This window comes from Lepisma saccharinum, chromosome 11 (assembly GCF_977018435.1).
Source record: "Lepisma saccharinum chromosome 11, izLepSacc3.1, whole genome shotgun sequence".
NCBI lineage: Eukaryota > Metazoa > Arthropoda > Insecta > Zygentoma > Lepismatidae > Lepisma > Lepisma saccharinum.
Window position 1 is genome coordinate 58,531,525 of NC_139239.1, and position 19,527 is coordinate 58,551,051.

The following is a 19,527-nucleotide window of genomic DNA, read 5'->3' on the forward strand; positions in this document are numbered from 1 at the left end:
GTAAGACGAGAATTAAGTGATTGTGCAGTTTTAAGCCAAGACAACGACTTATGATCTGAATATAAGTTGAAATCAGTTCCTTTAAGATATATAGCAAATTTCTCCAGAGCAAATAATATAGCTAAACATTCCAATTCGTGTGTACTATATGTAATCTCTGCTCCTCTAAGAGCACGACTGCCATATTGTATGACACGAATTTCATCATTATCAACTTGCCAAAGTACACAACCCAATCCTTTCTGGCTTGCATCAACAGAAACACAAAACCTCAATTCAAAGTCGGGTTGACTCAATGCTGGTGCTGAAATTAGAGCATTCTTTAATAACAAGAAAGCTTCTTGACACTGAGGTGTCCAATAAAATGGCACATTCTTGCGTAAAAGATGATATAATGGACTAGCGATATCTGAAAATCCCTGTATAAAACGATTCCTCCAATTTGCCAGTCCCAAAAATTTGCGAAGTGACTTTTTGTTTTGAGGAACAGGAAACTGTAGAATAGCTGAGTCTTTATCATGATCGACCTTAATCTCGGAACCAGACACTACATGACCCAAAAACTTAATTTCCGTTTGGAAAAATTTGCATTTGGCAAATTTTATGGACATGTTCGTCTTCTGTAATGTCTGTAGAACATAATCAAGATGTTCAAAATGTTTCTCTATTGTTGGGCTAAATATTAAAATGTCATCCACATATATCATCAGAAATGAATGAGTCTCCGGTCGAAACACCTTATTCATTCTCTCAACAAAAACAGAAACAGCTGATTTTATACCAAATGGCAAGTAACAAAACACGTGCTGTCGTCCTTGATACGAAAAAGCTGTGTACTTATATGAGTCGGGCGTAAGTGGTATTTGAAAATATCCACAGGAGAGATCAATCGAAGAAAAATATCTTGCACCCTTAAAATGTTGAAGTAGCTCGTTTATAGGTTCAACATGGGTAAGTGGTGAAATTACATGTTGGTTTAGGCGACGAAAATCCACCACTGGACGCCACTCACCATTAGATTTTGGGACAATATGTACTGGGTTTAAATAAGGCGAAGACATCTCTTTAATTATTCCCCAGGCCTTCCATTTCTCTAGTTCCTTTTCTAACGCTGCTCTTTTGGCGAACGGTACCGGATATATAGGTGCCTTGATTGGTTCCTTTGTGTCTAGTTCAATTCGATAAGGTTCTATGAATGCAGATCGGGGTCGATCAGAAAACAAACTATGGTATTCTATTATTAGATTCTCAAGCTGAGACTGCTGCTCCGTGTTGAGTGATTCACACGACCGCACCTTCGTTGTGATCTGATCTAGAGAAACGATAAGTAAATTTTCTGCTTCTTTGACTATAGTAACTTCCTGCATCTGGCAGCGATCCCTATCAGTTGTGATTTTGCTAGAGTTAAATGGCTGAACCAATTCGGAACCAGTAGACGCCATCAAACTAATTTCGTTTCTTCTAAAATCGAGTACAGCTTTGTATTGCCTTAAAAATGGTATTCCGAGAATTAATTCAGCATGCAGTTGCTTCAATACGAACATCTCCAAAGTAAAAACTTCCGAGTTAATTGAAATACTTATAATCTTCCGACCAGCAACACGAAACTTCTGATGTCCTGCAAACGGCAATAACTTAAGTTGATCCACTGTATCCAGTTTGGCACTCGGAATAATTGATTTTATACTGCACCATAATTCATAACTGACTAAATTACACTGGCTTCCACTGTCGATGACACACTGTATCGTAATATCGCAAACTGTTCCTGTGATCAAAGGTTGATCAGTAATAGGAGTAGGTATACCAGTATCATTTAAAATCCAAGTAGGTTCATCTTCGTACCAATCTAATTGAAAAAATATTGAAAGTGGATAACAATGATCAACTTCAGGTAAAACGGAATTACTTAATACAGCATACTGACAAGTTGTGCCTATATTTTCACTACGATATGATTTAGACGGACCATCCATTATGTTAGTGCGAGCAAACTGGTCCACGTTCACCCGCGACGTTCGTTTAATGTTGCTTCAGGGACAGAAGAAATGAACTGTTTACAAGAAGTTTCTCTTGGATCGAAAGATGGAGCATTTTCATTTAATGGAGTATTCGCCACTGCAGTTGCATTGCAACTGTTTCCCGTTGACAACTGAGAAGACGAATATCCGCAATTGGCACATACACTGCATGGTTGGAATGAGTGGAAATTATTGTTAGAGAACTGAGAGTTAGGACGCAGTGTAAATTGCTGTTGTTCTTGCTCGTTTCTGGCATTGAAACTGTTGGTCATAAATCTACCATTATTGTTGAAGTATCGTGAGCTTTGTGGACTTCTATTTTGCCGGAAATTTTGAGTTCCTGCACCATTACGTCTGTAACGATTATATGGTTTGTTAGTTAGGTTAGGTTTCCCAAAATTATTATTTCTATTAAATATCATCGTCTTCTGGCTGGAGTTTGATTGTTGGTTTTCAGCAACAAACGGAACATCTGTACGTGGAATCTTATTTCTTTTATTTTCATCGCTAGAAGAAACAAAATGAACAGTATCATTAGGTCTTACATTACGTCTTGAACCTTGATTTCCATTAGGTTCATCATCGTTCACAAACGATGAACTTTTAGCAACACTTTGAACTCTCAGTTTTGCCCTTGCACTATTATTGTCGGTAAAACTTTTAGAATTATTCCCATCATGTCGGAAATTTTTTTCACGTACATTATCATGAACATTAAAACTCTTGTTTGATCTTGAATTCACTAAATCCAACCTCTTTAGTAACGCAATTACATCATCCATTTTAACTAATCTAGCAGCTAATATTGTTTGTGCAATAGATGTGGGCAACTGATTGATTAAAATATCAATAACTTCTGCATCATTCGGACGATCAACTAAATTATAATATGCTGAATGCGTACGAATAGCAAAAACTTCCATACTACTCGTCGATTTAGGATCATATTTACGACTTCTAAGTTCAGATAATTGAGCCTGAGTTAACGAATAAGACGTGTAGTGATTCAGAAATTCGTCAACAAACTGTTTGTACGATGTAAACGAATCGACATGAGTATTATACCAACCTTCTGCAGGTCCCTGAAAACAATTAGTAATACATTCAAGCCTTTGCATGTCAGGAACTTGCAGTAAGTCTAAGTAGGACGTTAAAGTTTTAATAAACTTACGTGGGCTTGATTTTTCAGGATCTCCAGAATATTTAGGAAGAACAGTAAGTTCATTCAATCTTACCAACCGTCGAGGTTCTTGAGTAAGCGAACGCACACAATTGTCAGGATAATTACATCGATGATTCTGCGGATTTGCTGACTTTTGGTTTACTTGCCTCTTTCTTTCCTGACCAGAACCATCAGAATATAAAGAACGGGTTGATTGACATAACTTATTAGTATTACTAGTTCTCACTCGATTATTTCTAGAACGTTTTTGTCTTTGTGAAGCAATGCGATTGTGTTCGTAATCAGAAACATCACACGCTGAAGAATCAGATGATTTAGGAGAGGTTAGGTTCTGTGCAGGAATATCAGGTTGACAGTTACTATTCACATGAGAACTGTAAACTTGTACAGGATTACTTGATTCAACATTAGTCGAAATATTAGATGTTAACTTAGTAATATTTTCCTCACATGCTTCCACGCGCTTAGTTATTTCGTCCTTGCTCACAACGACTTCAAGTCTTTGAACTTGCCGAGACAACCCTGAAACATTGTTCTGGCATTCTGTAATCTGATCAGTCAATCCAGCAAGTTTATCAGAATTCTCTGTACAAGTAGTGTTGACTTCCTCGATTTTCTCTGTTAGTCCTTGCACTTCTCTTTCCATTTCCTGATGTAATGAACGTGTTGCTAATTTGCAGGACTCGGCAACTTCAGCTAATTCCTTTCGTAACGATGTACTCAATTCGTGGAAGTCAAGCTTGAGTAGTTGCTGTGAATTTTGAATTTCCTGTTGAGATTCCCTGATTTTTGTAAACTCAAGCTGATGAGACTCTTGAGTTTGCCTCATTTTTGTAAACTCAAGCTGTTGAGACTCCTGAGTTTGCCTCATAGAATCTTGAGTTTGCCTCATTTTTGTAAACTCAAGCTGTTGAGACTCTTGAGTTTGCCTCATTTTTGTAAACTCAAGCTGTTGAGACTCTTGAGTTTCCCTAATTTTTGTAAATTCCATCTGTTGTGACTCGCTCATTTTTCTTAACTCTGCAAGCAGATCAAACATTTGAAAAGGAACATTACTTTGCCCCGTTGACGTCTCTGCCAACACAGAAGGACGAATGTCAATTTCTTGAACATTTTCTTGACTTCTTTTCCATTCCACGAAAGCTTCAATACTGAACGGATCATAAGAAGGATCACAATCTGTACAGAAATAATTTTCATTTAACTGGTATAACTCCCAATGCTTATCGGACAAACCCAAACATTGTAAATGATACCAATGGCCACAATTTTCACAAGCTACCAACCTTTCCTTATCGGGATCTTTGCAGCACTTCACCATATTCATGGCACCATTCTTATTTTGTGATTCATCAGGTTCATCACCACAATTGATAGATCTAGCTGTAAGACTTGTTTTGGATCTCAGATTATAAGGATTACTTAATGCGTACATAATATAAATTTATGTACAAACTAGATTCACGAGAACAATGGTGTAAGTTAACACTTACGCAAAACACATCACTCAAGATCGTGCTGATAACGTTCCACAATACTGGACCACCAATTATACTGTGACGTTCACAAGTCAATCATTTGCACGATCACATTTAGTTCATAAATATTTGAAATAAAACGCGAAGGTGAAGATACAACTTCTATAGGTCTATATATTAGTGAAATAACTGAGTAATATGCAGTTCACTATTACCTATATTTCCATTTTTGCCAGACACACTACTACATAATGACTATTGATTCTCGTTGCTATATCAACGTTAGAATTCCAAATATCTCGTTTATACAGCGTATAGTGCAATGAATAACATAAAACATAATTAACGTTGTACAAAGTAATAATTATACATTTTTTAAACATTAATATAAAGTGATTTTTATAATATGAAATTAATAATTTCAATAAACATATAATTATATTGTGCGGATTCACAGAACCGTCACAAATTACATAGTAATGATCTATTATGATTTGGTTACAAATCAGGGATATGGTTCAGTTACGAGACGAGGCAGTTTACTAGGGTAAATCTGTTTTAGAGATTATTTGATTATAGAATTTTCTGTGCAGGGTTGTTAAAGGAATTCTAAATAAATTCAATTCTGGTCCAGGAGAGAAAATCAGGAACTGTAAATGGGTTCTGGACTGTAATGAACCTTGTTGTCATTATAGTATTTCTATTCCATCCCGGAACCTTATTTCTGGGTCAATTTAAATATGGTCCAAGTGTGGTATTGAAATTAGACAATATGCAACTTGGCCCAAATTTAAATGTGGAGAAAAAAGGTTCTGGTCATGTTTATGGAATCCAATAGAACCCATTAGAATTTATGGTTTCCGGGACCTTTAAAAACCCTGCTTTTGTGCAAGTTTAATGGATATTAAAGACTTACTTATGTCAAGTAATAAGAAATCAAAGTAGTTGTCTAATAATGGACAAGAAAATTTACATTCAGTTTTGATGTACATTAAAGTGACATTTCAGTGTTATTGTAGTGAATAACGTTTCAAATTGGATTGGTTGACTATACATTAATGGAATAAAATTTAAATTTTCGTGCTGACATGCATATTCATAATCTTAATCTTATACCACCTAAGAGGAATATTTGGAATATTATAAGTATTTCTTGTCAAAGAATTCACAGAACAATCTAGTCTGAGAAAAGTGTTGTATGCTGCAGTAGATGGCAGGTTTTGTGTTTTGAAGTTTCACATTTTGCATATAATTTCATGATAATATGCGAGTGTAATATGCACTTTCCACCTTTGCAGTCATATTTTGTATTTATGTCTCAAAATATGCATGTCTTTACCTGTTTACTAATTGTGATATAATCAAGGAACAAAATGTATTAATCTTGAATTTCTAAATTTTGCATTTACTTCTAAAAACTTTTCTTGTGATTATTTTGATTATTTATTGGAAAAATAAATTTTTGGATGTTGTAACTTTAATACTTTTTAAATCATATTTAAGTATGCATGTACAACACTGTATTTATTTTTTGGTATTAGATTGAGTTGTTTTAAATCGAGTTGTTTCTTGCATTACAATATTTATAAAACTAATATTGAATAATCTTGAACTATGTTTGACACTGTAGAGAATGTTTGACAAGAGCTTTGACAAGAGAATGTTAATTTTTTCACTTTTAATTGTCATTTTATTTGTATTTAACATTGTATTAAATCTGCTTCTAATCTCTGAATTTTTAAAATTACTTTGTAAAATATGACTTTGTATAATTTAAGTTAAACTATTAAAATAAAATCAATAATTGCAATTATTCCTTGGCCCAGGTCTTCTGTATTGTAAAGCCTCATCCATTAAGGTACTTAAAATTATCAGTTTATTCCATACAGAAAATTCTATACATGAATTAGTGTTGGAAATCAGCATTAATTTCTTTTCAGAATGCCACTTTTGGGCAAGAAAAATATGTAAGAAACAATTGAAGGGTCATAACTAGCATCTGATGATTGATGCCGTGTGTGATTGGTAATTATATGGGTTAAGTGGAAAAGTACCATTTTAGGGACATATCACCTTGGTTGGCATCATTAACACGTTGAAATTTTGTCAACCGATGTGGGAAATGTGTACTTTAGAAATCGTTGAGGGAAATAATGGTGAAAGCTTCGTTAACTTCAAGATAACTTGTGTATTTTCAAGTCAAAAGTAAAAACATTATATTTTATTTTAATTCAAATTTGGGTTCTTTTTCTGTGCATTAGTGGGAAGTTGTGAGTCTACCTAATGCAATTATAGTGTCAGGCGAAAAAAATATTGTCTTGAAAACAAGTATAAAATGAAGTATGAAAATTCCATTTTCATAAATGACCACTTTGTGACACTCAATATAGAGAGAAATTTCTCTTTCAGTTTCCTGTCCAATTTAGTTGTTTAATGAACTGTACATGTTTTATTTCCTTACTGAAAAGTAAAAAATCTTTTTTTGTTATTCAGGATCACTGTGCATTCTCTTGGGAACTTCTTGTAATATAGCTTGGCAAGTTTCTGTTATTTTTAGTTCTGGAGCATTCCGCCAGGTGTGCTGTTGCTTGCTCTTCTCAGCAGTTGGTACCAAGTGGCAGCAGATGATGCCATGGTTGAGCAGGCAACAACAGCACCCATACTGGCATGCTGCAAAACTAGAAACAACAGAAACTCACCAAGCAACAGTGAGCAGTGGCTACCAAAATTAATAGAGCATCATGAAAAAAATAGTTTTGTGAATCATTGATTACTTCATTTCAGTATAGTAAGTGAATTTCGGATGTAACATATTTTCTGAAAATAATCCTTGAAGCTTTCCTGGTGGCGAATGATGAGGTTTTCTTGGGATATCAACCAGGTCACATTGGCCTGCCACATACACCTGACATATCTCTTCACTTCAATCCCTGAAGATGAGAGTGACACTCTCGAAAGATCGAAAGTCTATCCGGAAATCACCTGGTTGATATCCCGAGAAAACCTCTTCATTATATTTATGTGTGTTCATTTATAAGTGTGTTTTCTGTTGTACCAATTACCAAACATGTAATAGCCCAAAATAAAAGAATAATTATCCCATAATCCTTAATGCCATTTTTAAAAGCATAATTATATTTATACTAATTCCAGTTTTTCAAACAGTTCTGTTGCACTTTATGCATCAAAATCTGGGAGTTTCTGTAGCATACAACAGTAAGGTTTATTTATTTTTCCAGATGAAGATGTGATGTTGTATTCTGTTCTATGGCTGCCATCTCGGTTTCAACAGTTGTATATATATGCAGGTCTTCTTATTAGTCTCTTGATCATCCTTCCATGCATTTCATGCTGCCAGCTGTGCAAGATGAAACTACCCCCAACTCGTATTTTGTGATTTTGAATGGTATACTCGTTTTTTGTTAGGGGTGCGCAAGGTAAAGGGGCAGGTGACAGAAGCTATTGTTCTTGATACCTTCTATACTGCATGTACATTTGTCAAAGTTTGTGATTAGATTTTAATGTGTTCATTGATTTACAAAAGATATGCTTGATTGTGTGCTGTTGAGCAGAGGGTAAAATAATTTACCAGGCCTTATTATAACCGTCTACATAGAGGGATTAATAACTACAGTATTTTGGCAGTGGTATGCTGTTAAGGAATGTGCAAATGTTTGTGTTAAGGTAATTTTGATAGTTTTTAATTCAGTACAAGTTGAAAAGCAGGGATAAATAAAGATATATGTTAATATACCAGAATAAAGTACTTACTTATCTGTGAAACTGTTTTTTCGAAATTTTATTGATTTTGGTGGCTGCTTCCACCATCCTCTTGGAAGCATGGATTATTGCTTCCTGCATATTTTACATGGGGTTCTAATGGATCTGATGAATCTGCTGATGTAGTGTTCCTTGCACTCACACTCTCATTTTACACCCCTGGATTATCAATACTGGGCTTGCCAAGCATTTCAAACACCATAACCACACAATTGGAAAAAATATATACCAGGCATGTAGCTCATACTCTGATAGACACGAAAATCAAAGAAATGCATGCCATTATAGATAGACACAAAAATCAAAGAAATGCGTGCCATTATACACTTTTCACTTTAACTAAACCAGGGTTGGGCCCACTTGAAAAAAAACCCAGTGGGTTTTTAATTAACTTTGGTATTTCAATGATTTCTGAAATGAAGGAACGTCATGGAGATGTATATTAATGAAGATTGCATTTTAGATTCTTAGCATGCGATCACGACTGTCATCATAACTCGAGATTAATTTTGCTATCTAAAATGCACAACACTTGTAATATTGAAATGAAGTAGAACAAAATATCAGAGCTCAGTACGGCAATACTAATGTTTAATCTTTATTAAGAAATTACATAGGCATATATTAAGCTGTAGATTCTGCAGGTACTTTAGACAAAAGATTCCAATATGTATGTTGAACAGCAATGTATTTATGTTTGCTCAATATTGAATACATTCGTTACTGCAGTTTGTGTAACAAATAGCATAGAATTCCATGATCATGACATTATTACAATAACACAACTATTATGTTCTACGTAACAGCGTATTTCTTGAAGAAGGAAAAATTCTACTATTGGGGAATACTATGTATACGAGGCTATCGCTATTTTATTATGCTTGTGACTGAAGATAATAGTACACACCTGCAATTGATCTCTTGATGCTTCTTACAAAAGTCGTAGTGTATCTTATATCATAATGTATCCATTATTGATACAACATCTGCTAATATCAATTCAAACATACAAACTTGCTATCCACAGAGGTAACCAGGAAATCGTAAGAGAATAAAGGATAAAGAATAAACATTACTATGGTTTAGCAGTTTGTTGTGGTCTGCTAGTGGGTGTGCCGGGTGGAGAAGTTCAGTGGGTAGGTTGAGCGGCAATTACAAATGTGAATTATATTAAATGTATTCACATTTTATTGATAAAAGCTCAACAAAACCCGAAAAAACCGATTAAACCCATGTGGGCCCAGGTGGGTTCGTTTTTTTTTTAAAAAGAAAAACTTTTTTTTTTCAAACCCTGAACTAAACCTTGACAGTGGACAGGCACACCACACCTGGGTCACTGTAATGCAGCAGCTCACCTCACAGCATGCTCCAAAACAGTGCACACTAGAAGCCTGCCTCTGTGTGGACAGTGCCACCAAAAATTATAATACTTCAAAAAGTCAGTTGATAGATGAGTAAGTACTTTATTATGGTCTATTAATTTGCTACCAAGTTTTTTCATTCCCTGAAACATGAGGAAGATATGTAGTGAAATTTTTCTGATTAGATGGAAATAAGATTAGTGTAAAGAAAGTGCAATGATGAAGTAAGTTTATGAAAGCTTGTCTTATATTCTATGTGCAATTTTGGAAACCTGAAGTACATCAGAGCTTTTGCCATCCACAAAACCTGATTACTATTTTAATTATTTACCAAAGATGTATTTTTTATAGTATTATTTTCCCAAATATTCTCTTGATGCATTTTTGGCCAGAATTTTGTAATATTTATTGATGTTGGGTGCAAGTAAAGCCTCAATGTATATGTCTGCGTATGGTTTAGCAGACAGATGAAAAAGTATTAACATTGAGTCAACGAACAATCAGTTGAGAGTGGTAGTCTCTAGTTCAAGGATTTTAGCAATTATTTTTTGTAGCTCAGTGGTCATTTTTGCAGGATAAAGGGTGCTCCAATAGAGTCCCCTTGAAAAAATTGAAATCATTGAGTAGATATTACATGATAGTATTGACAATGGTGGTGTTCTGAATATGTGTTCACTGTATTAGTTATAGAACTAAAACGATGTTTGTATGTATTACAATTATTATTCAGTGTGTTCAGAAATGTTGATGCACTAGCTCTTTCACGCAAATCTTGCTCAAATTCTGGCTGCTGGATTTTTTTTTATGTAAAAAGTGTTATGATGCAGGGTGTTCCACTCAAAACTCATCTATTGTACTGGAAAACTAAAGTGCCAGGAATTTGTGCTTTGCTTCATATCCTAGCCAATGGAATAAATGTCAGCATGTGCTGTAGTGGTTCCAGTAGTAACTATTTAAAATGTGAGACTTTTTAGCAGGACACCCTGTAATTACAAGTATTAATTAACAAAAAGTAAAAAATGAGAGCAATAAATTTCAAACAATATTATTATCGTGTGCGCCTCTTTGAGAGATAGCTCCATTTTGAAATTATTAGGCATGAAGGATATGGGAATTTGTATATATTACACAATCAGTAAAATAGGAGTGTTGAAGATGCTGTCAATATCTATGAGATGTATAAATTCATTCATTGCAGAATGAAACTGAGAAATGAAACAGTTGACATAATTTACCATGTACAAGGACAATAGTGACAACATGTGACACATGCATTCTTAGAATGTATTCTCCCAGCATTTGCAGAAGTTAATGTACACCACTAGTGCTGCCATCTCTGGTGATGTCTTGCAGTCACTGCCTTACTCGTTGATAGTCTCAAATCTAATGTGGTAACATTTTACTTTCATAGACCTGTATCATGGGATTGTTATGGAGAAGCCAATTGTGTGCACGATGCATTATGCACAATGCTTCCACCCATGATAATGCAATACCACAATGTCACATGCTTCACATAGTCCCTGATTACATTCCTGTATAATCAACTTTGTACAACTTCAATTGTCATTAACAAGTTTTGTTCCACTTAAGTAAATATGTCTTTAAGGCACATGCACTTTGAGGTAATGCCCACTGCTACACGATCAAAGATGGTTGTTATCACTGTGCTCACTCCAGGCCACTATCAGCTTCTGTACACCTAATGTCATCTGACACACAGGTCACATGACTACAATGTTACCATTATTTTTGACCCATTATTTGTAAACGTGATTTTGTATGAATACTCCTTTATGTGCAAAGTTACATGATTACAGAACATAGTTTGTTCTGTAAAAATTTGAATACATATAAAATTAAAATTTGAAAAAAATCGTATGCTCATAAGGAGATTTCACATCAAAGTGCCATGTGTCACTTGAGAACCAGCCGGTCGAATGCAGGCTCATGCAGTGGATCATGCTGCTGTGGTGTGAAACAATGCTATTGGTTCATTCCCAAGCGACGTGTTGCACGTGACTAGTGTGAAGTCTCCCTAAGAGCATATGGAATTTAATGAAAGAGGTAATTGTGATTTTGTACACACTCAGAAATGAAAATGGAATGCCTTAATTATCGAAGTGATGAAGTTTCAAAATTGTCTTTTAAAAGGGAGTAGCTTGTAGAAATTTAGACAGTAGCTATCTGATGTGCATTGTACAGTGCCTTTTTTGATCGAGTCGCCCACAGAACGGGGGCTAGCTCGGTGGGAAGTAAGAGTGCGTCTGCCAGCATTTAGACCCACATCTGTATGCTGTCTTGCAACTGGATGCGTCAGTGCTTCATCATCCAGATAGCTGGTGTCCAGTTTGCATGGGTTTATGAAGTGTTAATGTGTTAACAAGTGTTTTAGATTGTTTTGATTTAGTTTACGTATTAGTGGTGCTTTTCTGCAGTCTAATAATGCCACGCTATCCGTACAAATTGAAACAACGCATTTTTATGAACATTTCTTACGTCATTACGAATTCTTGTAGAAAAGTTAAAATAGGTTTTGCAGCAGAATTCCCAGATGTTCCTGTTTCACACACTGTTTGATACTTGTGAACACATTTAGGGAAACAGGGTCTGCTCTTGATAAGAAGCTAAGGGTAAAACGGCGTGTGCTTAAAGAGGAGAAACTAGACGACGGTGAAGTACAATCAAAAATCTCTCCGGTGCCTTGCACAAGAAACAGACATTTTCATGATGGAGAAGGCTTCCAAACCTGAAACCATGCATTAGAAGAATTGTAAGAAAATATCAGGAGGGAAATTGAAGCAATTTTGGAAGAGGAACTGATACGTGTTAGTGAAAATTTCCTTTAAAATGTCGTAAATGTGTAGATGCAAGAGGACATCATTTCCAACATCTCTTTTAACAAGATGCATGGTTATTTTTAATTGTAACTGTCAATGTAATTGTATGAGCTTGTTTCATTACACAGCTATCGGTTCCAGTTACGCGCATATTGCAGCCTCTTTGTCAGCAGACGCGATCTTACTTTCCGCTGCACTAACTGCCATTCTGCAGGCGACTCGACTGAGAAAGGCACTATACATGAAAGATAGGTTCCCATTTCTACCACAAGGAATATGTTTTGGGGGCAGCATATTGAATCTTATTAGAAATAAACTTCTAACAAGTTGATCTGATTTTAAGGGTTGGAAAAGGCAATTACTATGGTATCCCAAAGCATTACATGTTTGTGTAATACATACAAATATTCAAAATAAAGCATGACCTGATATATGAGAACAATGAATTCCACGTGACCAAACAAGATATCAAAACTATAATGCTAATGCATATATTTTTAGTATATTTGTTTTCTTTTGTCATAGATTAAAATGAAGTATTTGCTAAGAAAAAAACATATTTTCATATCACTCTATATTAGTGATTAGTATAAAGCAATAAGGAATTGCAATATTATTTTTTACTTTTTGCTATTAAATTTTATGTTAATTATTTTATGAAAGAAAAAGAACAGTAGATTTAAGATCTAGTGGTGCCATCCTGACTTTTTTTTTGCAATGGAACTATTTTATTCTGTAATATTCTTATATCTGCAAATAAGTAGAATAGCTAAGGAAAAACCACTTTTAGTAACTCTTAAAAAAAGAAAAAGTAGTGCATTTTCCATTATCATGGACTTCATAAAAAGTATCTTCTTCTGGTGGTCCTCACCATTCATCCAGCCATGTTAACTGTTTCAGAAACTACTGGAGCTACAAATATAAAACTTGGGTGGACATCTATATGTTCTAAATAGTAATTCAGTATGGCAGAAACTATGTAGATATGACTGTCTCCTTGAGTAAGTGCTTATTGATATCATGTGCCCTATCAGTATCTGAGAAATTAGGCTACATAACTAAACGTTTGTGGTTTTCAGACATAAACAATACTAAATTTGTGCATTATTAGGTGTATTGGTTGAAAAACTAATTGTCAATAATAGACATCACAGCTAACCATTGCTCTCAGAAACTACTACAGCCACAAATGAAATTTGGTTTTCTGAAGCACCACAAAAAAACACATTTATGGGACATACAGTAGTCTTTATTGGCCTGTCTATTTGTCAGGAGTCTATGCTGTGTGATAGTACTCATAGAGCGAATCATGATCAGATTATATTTATACTGTATTTATTTGTATTGATGTTATTTAGTTAGTATTTTATTGAACTTCTTCAAAATGCATGTTACATGCTGTTCTTAAGAAGCCAGTTGTACAAGTTGTGCAAAAACTATTCAGTTTAAAATGCATGCCAATAATTATGCAAGTACATGTATGACCTATGACCTTCCTTTATTTTAAAGTCCAAATATCAATTTGGGTAAAATGTGCACAGAATGAATTTCTCTATACGTATTTTTAATTCAAATAATTTGTACATATAAATCATGTTGCAAGTAAGTATTAAGTATTTGTACAAAAAATTTTGTGATACTTTTTTTTTTTGTTATTGTAAATAGTTTGCTATGTAATTGAGTATTTTGCATAGGAGCTTTAATTCATAATGATTAAACCACTTTTTTGGTGCAGAGCAAGGGATATGTGATAACTGTTCTTGTCAACTTGCAAACAATTAGATTCTTATTTCTTCAGTGTTTTGTTGTCTACTCAAAGTTAGATATAGACAAAGCATGTCAGAAAAGTAAATATACAGAGATTGTAAATATTTATTAAAGATATCAAGCACGTTTACTTTCTGGATAACCCTTTCACATACCTACAATGAAATCATTACATTTTAGAATCTGGCTGAGCAGATATCAATACCAGAATTGTGTGATACCAGCAGTATTCATGTTGGGAAGTCAGTTGGAATTTAACCCTAGAACACTATCGTGTTCCAATATCACAGTGTAACTAGCGCTACATAAATTTTACGTACATGAAGGACTCTATTTTTAACACAACCTCTACATCATGAAAACAAAATGACGATTCTTTGTATTTTCGTTATATTGTGTGAAATTTCGGCCCCCCAGTCCCAGGTTTCTACCCGGCCCTCTGGATTACTTTCTTGTAAAATCCTGAAAATCTCTCCTTCCACCTCACCCTGGGTGCCAAACGAGCAGATTATATTAACGCCGGAATTACGAAAGGGCTGGTTCACGTAACAATTTATATTTTTTAGTCCCTGGTTCGTTACACGTGTACAGAAAGTGAATAAATATTTGGTTAAAGTGGACAGTACTGTAGTTCTTAGAGTTAATTCAGCAAATCATAACATTACTAGTAGGCTTATATTGGTTTATTATACGTTGTTATATATATACATATTTACATAGCGTTTCCATGTGTGTCTTGCATAGACCAAATTAACAAAACTCTAAATCAACTATGGCTTACACCATTGGCACTTCCTTTACCACAGAGGTAGCAAAACTATCTCTGCGGACCTTAATGATATTCTGTTCATTACAAAATGCATTTCCTTATGCCTTCACTCTTTCTTTTGGGCATCAATTATTCAATACGGAAATATCCACATATTCAAAACTTTTTCTAAAGGGGACTTGGGACAGCAAACAGGGGTTGGCTTACACCAAATGCTACATTATTATATTCAGTCTAGCCACCAAAATTGGACTAAACTCAAGGAGACGTTCCTCGTCGTCGAATCGATGGGGAAACACTGTTTTTGTTAAGCCCAACTGACCTTTTTATAGTCTGGGTAAACGCCCGTGAACGTGAACCCCGTAGCAGTGGAAAAATTCTACTGCAATGGTCTTTTGAAAGACAGCTAGCCCCCCTAACCGGGAAAATAAAAAACAGAGGAATCTAATATCCAGTAAAATCACAATTCATTAAGCACATACACTTACATGCAATAATAACATAAAAGTACACTCATGGAAACATATTACTTAACCCTACACCTTGTAGCTGGCCAACAATTAATTAATATAATAATACAAAACCAGTAATGGTCAATTCGACCATTACAATTGGAATTATATTCTTCAATTTAAAATGTATAAACATGGTTTTATTTAACATAGAATATTTTAAGAGAATGTCTCGTATAAAGTCTAAATATTTGGGGATCGTTGATGGGCTATAACAGCCTTTAGCCACTCGCTTGTTAAGCGAGAGGAACATTGTAAGAGAAAGGGGGTAGCTCTGAAGAGCAACATCGACACTCAAACTGCAAGGGGACTAGCCCTGTAAATAAGAATACACGGACATATATTTAAAAACACTACCTTTGACTGAACAGGCAGGTGGAGGAAAGACATAAGGAATGTTCGTTACCTGAAGTTCTACGGTGATCTCTTCTCCGCTGGTCCTCGTTGTGATGTGGCCCTACTCTGTAAGAAAACGGACGAGGGAGCAACTCCCGGCTCCAAACTGTACTTTCGTAGACCGATATTCTAAACGATAAACTTTAACTTCCCGATCGTTCGTTCGCTCCTTTTTCTTAACTTACAATGCCTGTGGAGCTCTCTCGCGATAACCGGATTCAACGTAAACTGAAAACAACTAGAAACAGAGTTCTTTTGTAACTACTTCATCTGACGGAAAACTGAAGACAACTAAGACTGAGATTTTCTCACGCGACCTATTTAAGTGAAATTCGAACTATCGGCCGTTACGACCGTTGCTTCAATTGCATCCTCTGGCAATGGCAATTCTGAGGAAAAATGCTGATTCCTGATTTCATTTGCTAATGCAATGTCGGTGGAGTTTTTCCAACTCCGCTGAAGGACTCTGTCGCGATGAGCTTTTAAGAAGCTCTTTTTCAATGCTTCAGCGGGACCCTTATTTATTTATGATGCCCAGGTCCTAGGTTCGATTCCCGTCTGCGCGTGATACGGTTTTGATTGACAAGCCCATACGTACATTAACAATGAAGGCGAAAAGTTTGAACAATGAAAAACAAACAATAATAATATTCATAATGTTGTAAATAAAGAACGAATGTATTTTAAAGTCTTACAAGAAAATAGTGCATGCTTCTAAACTTTCAAAATCTAACTATCCAAATCGAATTTATGAATGTCAGTTACGTGAAAATTTTTTCTCGTTTTACTACAGCTACGTAAAATTGACGTACAGTGCAGAACATAACAAACCAAATCAAGACAATCAGCGCTTGCACCCTCCTTACCACAGTGCTGCCTGGCATCTGACAGAATGCCCGAGGCACTGTTAGGCAGAGGAGTGAGTGGGTGTGAGGTGGGGGGGGGGGATTTGAGCGCAAAGCATACATAAATTTTACGTACGATGTTGTCTCAGCCCAAGAATTTATCTTTCCACTCTGAGTGAAATTTATAGCCTAATTCTGAAAGTTTGAACATTTGCCTTTACAAAAAGTTGGCAGTCTTTTTCCGAAGACTGATACGTATAAAGAGGTAACACTAAGTATTGTAACAAAAATGCATTTTGGACCAATTTAATTAAATAAAGAATTAACGTTCGTCCTTCAAATCTGTGAGAAAACTAACAGAACTCTGCAATGAGTGTCTGGCAAACATAGAGATATTTATTAAGGCAGAAATGTCACACTTGTAATAAAAAAAACATTGTTTATTATATTAAATAGTGAATACACTGTAGAATATGTAATTGAGAAATAAGTACTTATAGAGTTTACAAATTTATTTGTCTTACTTTGTTTGGATTTCTGTGACCATTTTCATAATCTCCCATTGGAAATGCATTCGTCATATTTTCATAGATCCACCAGTTCAGTGGACACTTACATGAATTAAAGAGGCAAATGAATTTTTCAAGCTGATCATGAAATTTTATATCAAATTAAATATGCCATCGGAAAATTTTGTATTTGTTTTCATGTCAGCATCTGTGAAATCTATGATTCAGTAGATTGCAGATGTAATTAATAGCAACTACTGAGTAAACAATCAAACAAGCATGATTTTAGAGGGAGTATTATGAGTGAAAGTCAGTACAGTACGTAGGTCACATACAGGCATGGGATTATTGATGACGATAATTTCAAGAGGTGTCAGTAGATGGCAGTGCAATCTAGCTTGACAGATGTTTATAGCAGATGGTGATATTAGTTGTCCACAGTACTCAGGGGGAATGAGGGGGAATTCCATCTCTGGTGGGGAGGGGACTATATAATTTATACAATGTACCAATTATTCAAGAGTTACTGCAATTATTTCAAATATCACACTGCCTGTACAAGCTCAGCTCAGTCTAAAAAAAATGGCGAGCATTCTTGAGGAGGATACAACTGAAGAGCAATATGCTGATGTGCATTTTTGTACACCAAAGGGACCCCCCTCCCCCCAATGAAAATCCTAAAGAAATACTTCGTGGGAAAAGCCATCTGCCTGTGGCAGAAAAAAAGAGGCCCAGATTTAGAGGGAACGAGAGCTCCTGCCTTGGTCCTCCATCAAATGATTTATCCACACAACCCCCTTACACCGTCTAAAAATTTTGACAAGGGCCCAATTTATGGTCATTTTGGCTCTAAATTTATCCTTGCACCCCTCCAGATGAAAAATTCTGCATTAATCCTTGCTCCCATCTGCAAACTGACGTCTTCTGGGAAAGAAATGCTTTAAAGGGTGACAAAATGTGGTAAAAATATGAAAATAAAAATGTAACCAACAATCCGATATAACCTTGCCTAAAAGTTAATACCTGAAAATTTAGTTTCAATCCTCAGGATGACTCTACATATATAAATCCAATCCAGGCCTGTAACAAATACTTTTCAGCTGTCAGGGTGTTAAATTGATTGAATAAATGCATCAGTCTTGAGGATTATGTAGAGAAGTAAAGGGATATGTAATTTAACAATAAATGGTTTGCAAGTAGTGTTTTAATAGACAATTGTGACCTGCTCACTGACTTATGTATTTTTAACTGTTAAAAATCCTCTCTGTTCAATGAGAAATTTTTTCATTCATTGTGTAAATATGTGTTGAAACTAGTCCGGCATTAAAACAGTATTCAAATACATCTAAAGATATATGAACAAGTAATGATAAAGAATACAAGTATTATTATTATTTTCTGTAGAACAAAAAATAACTTTTAACTTTACTGGGAGCATCAGTGCACACATTTGCTTTAAATTTTTAAAAAATGGAATATTGGTAGGTATTGCGCAGTAGAAAAGACAAGCAAATTGCTAGAAATGGGTATCATCATAGTACAAAATATATGTATACAAAAAAATGTGATTGGCAGAGTATAATTCAACATGATAGATAGGATTGCACTCAGGAATAGGTTGGACCTATTAGATATAATAAAATAAGAAGTATTTTCTCGTGCATCAGCTTGTATTTTTGTATAATTGTAATGTGCATAACATGTTGTGATTATTGTTTTTTTAATATGAATTTTAATTTACTTCCAATTGTTATAGTGTAACTGTAATTTGCAATGTGGGAGTCAATTGTATTTTTAATAATGCCTTTGTAAAATATTGTGTGAATGTGTATAAAGTTGTGCTGTATAATATATTTTGATGCATATTAGATGAATATTTATTACATTATTCTTAAATGATGGTAAAGGTCATATTAGACAGTATGTTCCAACAGTCATACAACCTTTTGATCGTTAACAACAATCATAACAAATATCCACACCTTTATATATGTGGGTAAAGTTCCCCTTGCAAATTGAAAACACACACAAGGGGAATGTGGAGGTAAGACCCCACACATTCTCGA

At 35.0% G+C, this 19,527-nt stretch overlaps 1 protein-coding gene across 1 annotated transcript in view; it reads left to right on the top strand.

The window, feature by feature from the left end:
• The window catches only part of Mppe (Metallophosphoesterase), a 32,748-nt gene extending 13,422 nt beyond the window's left edge, over positions 1-19,326 (top strand). The window contains exon 7 of the mRNA XM_083131206.1: positions 7,922-19,326. Coding sequence (XP_082987332.1) covers positions 7,922-8,079 — 158 coding nt within the window. The 3' untranslated portion in view covers positions 8,080-19,326. The remainder of the gene's footprint in view (positions 1-7,921) is intronic.
• Positions 19,327-19,527: the final 201 nt, after the last annotated feature.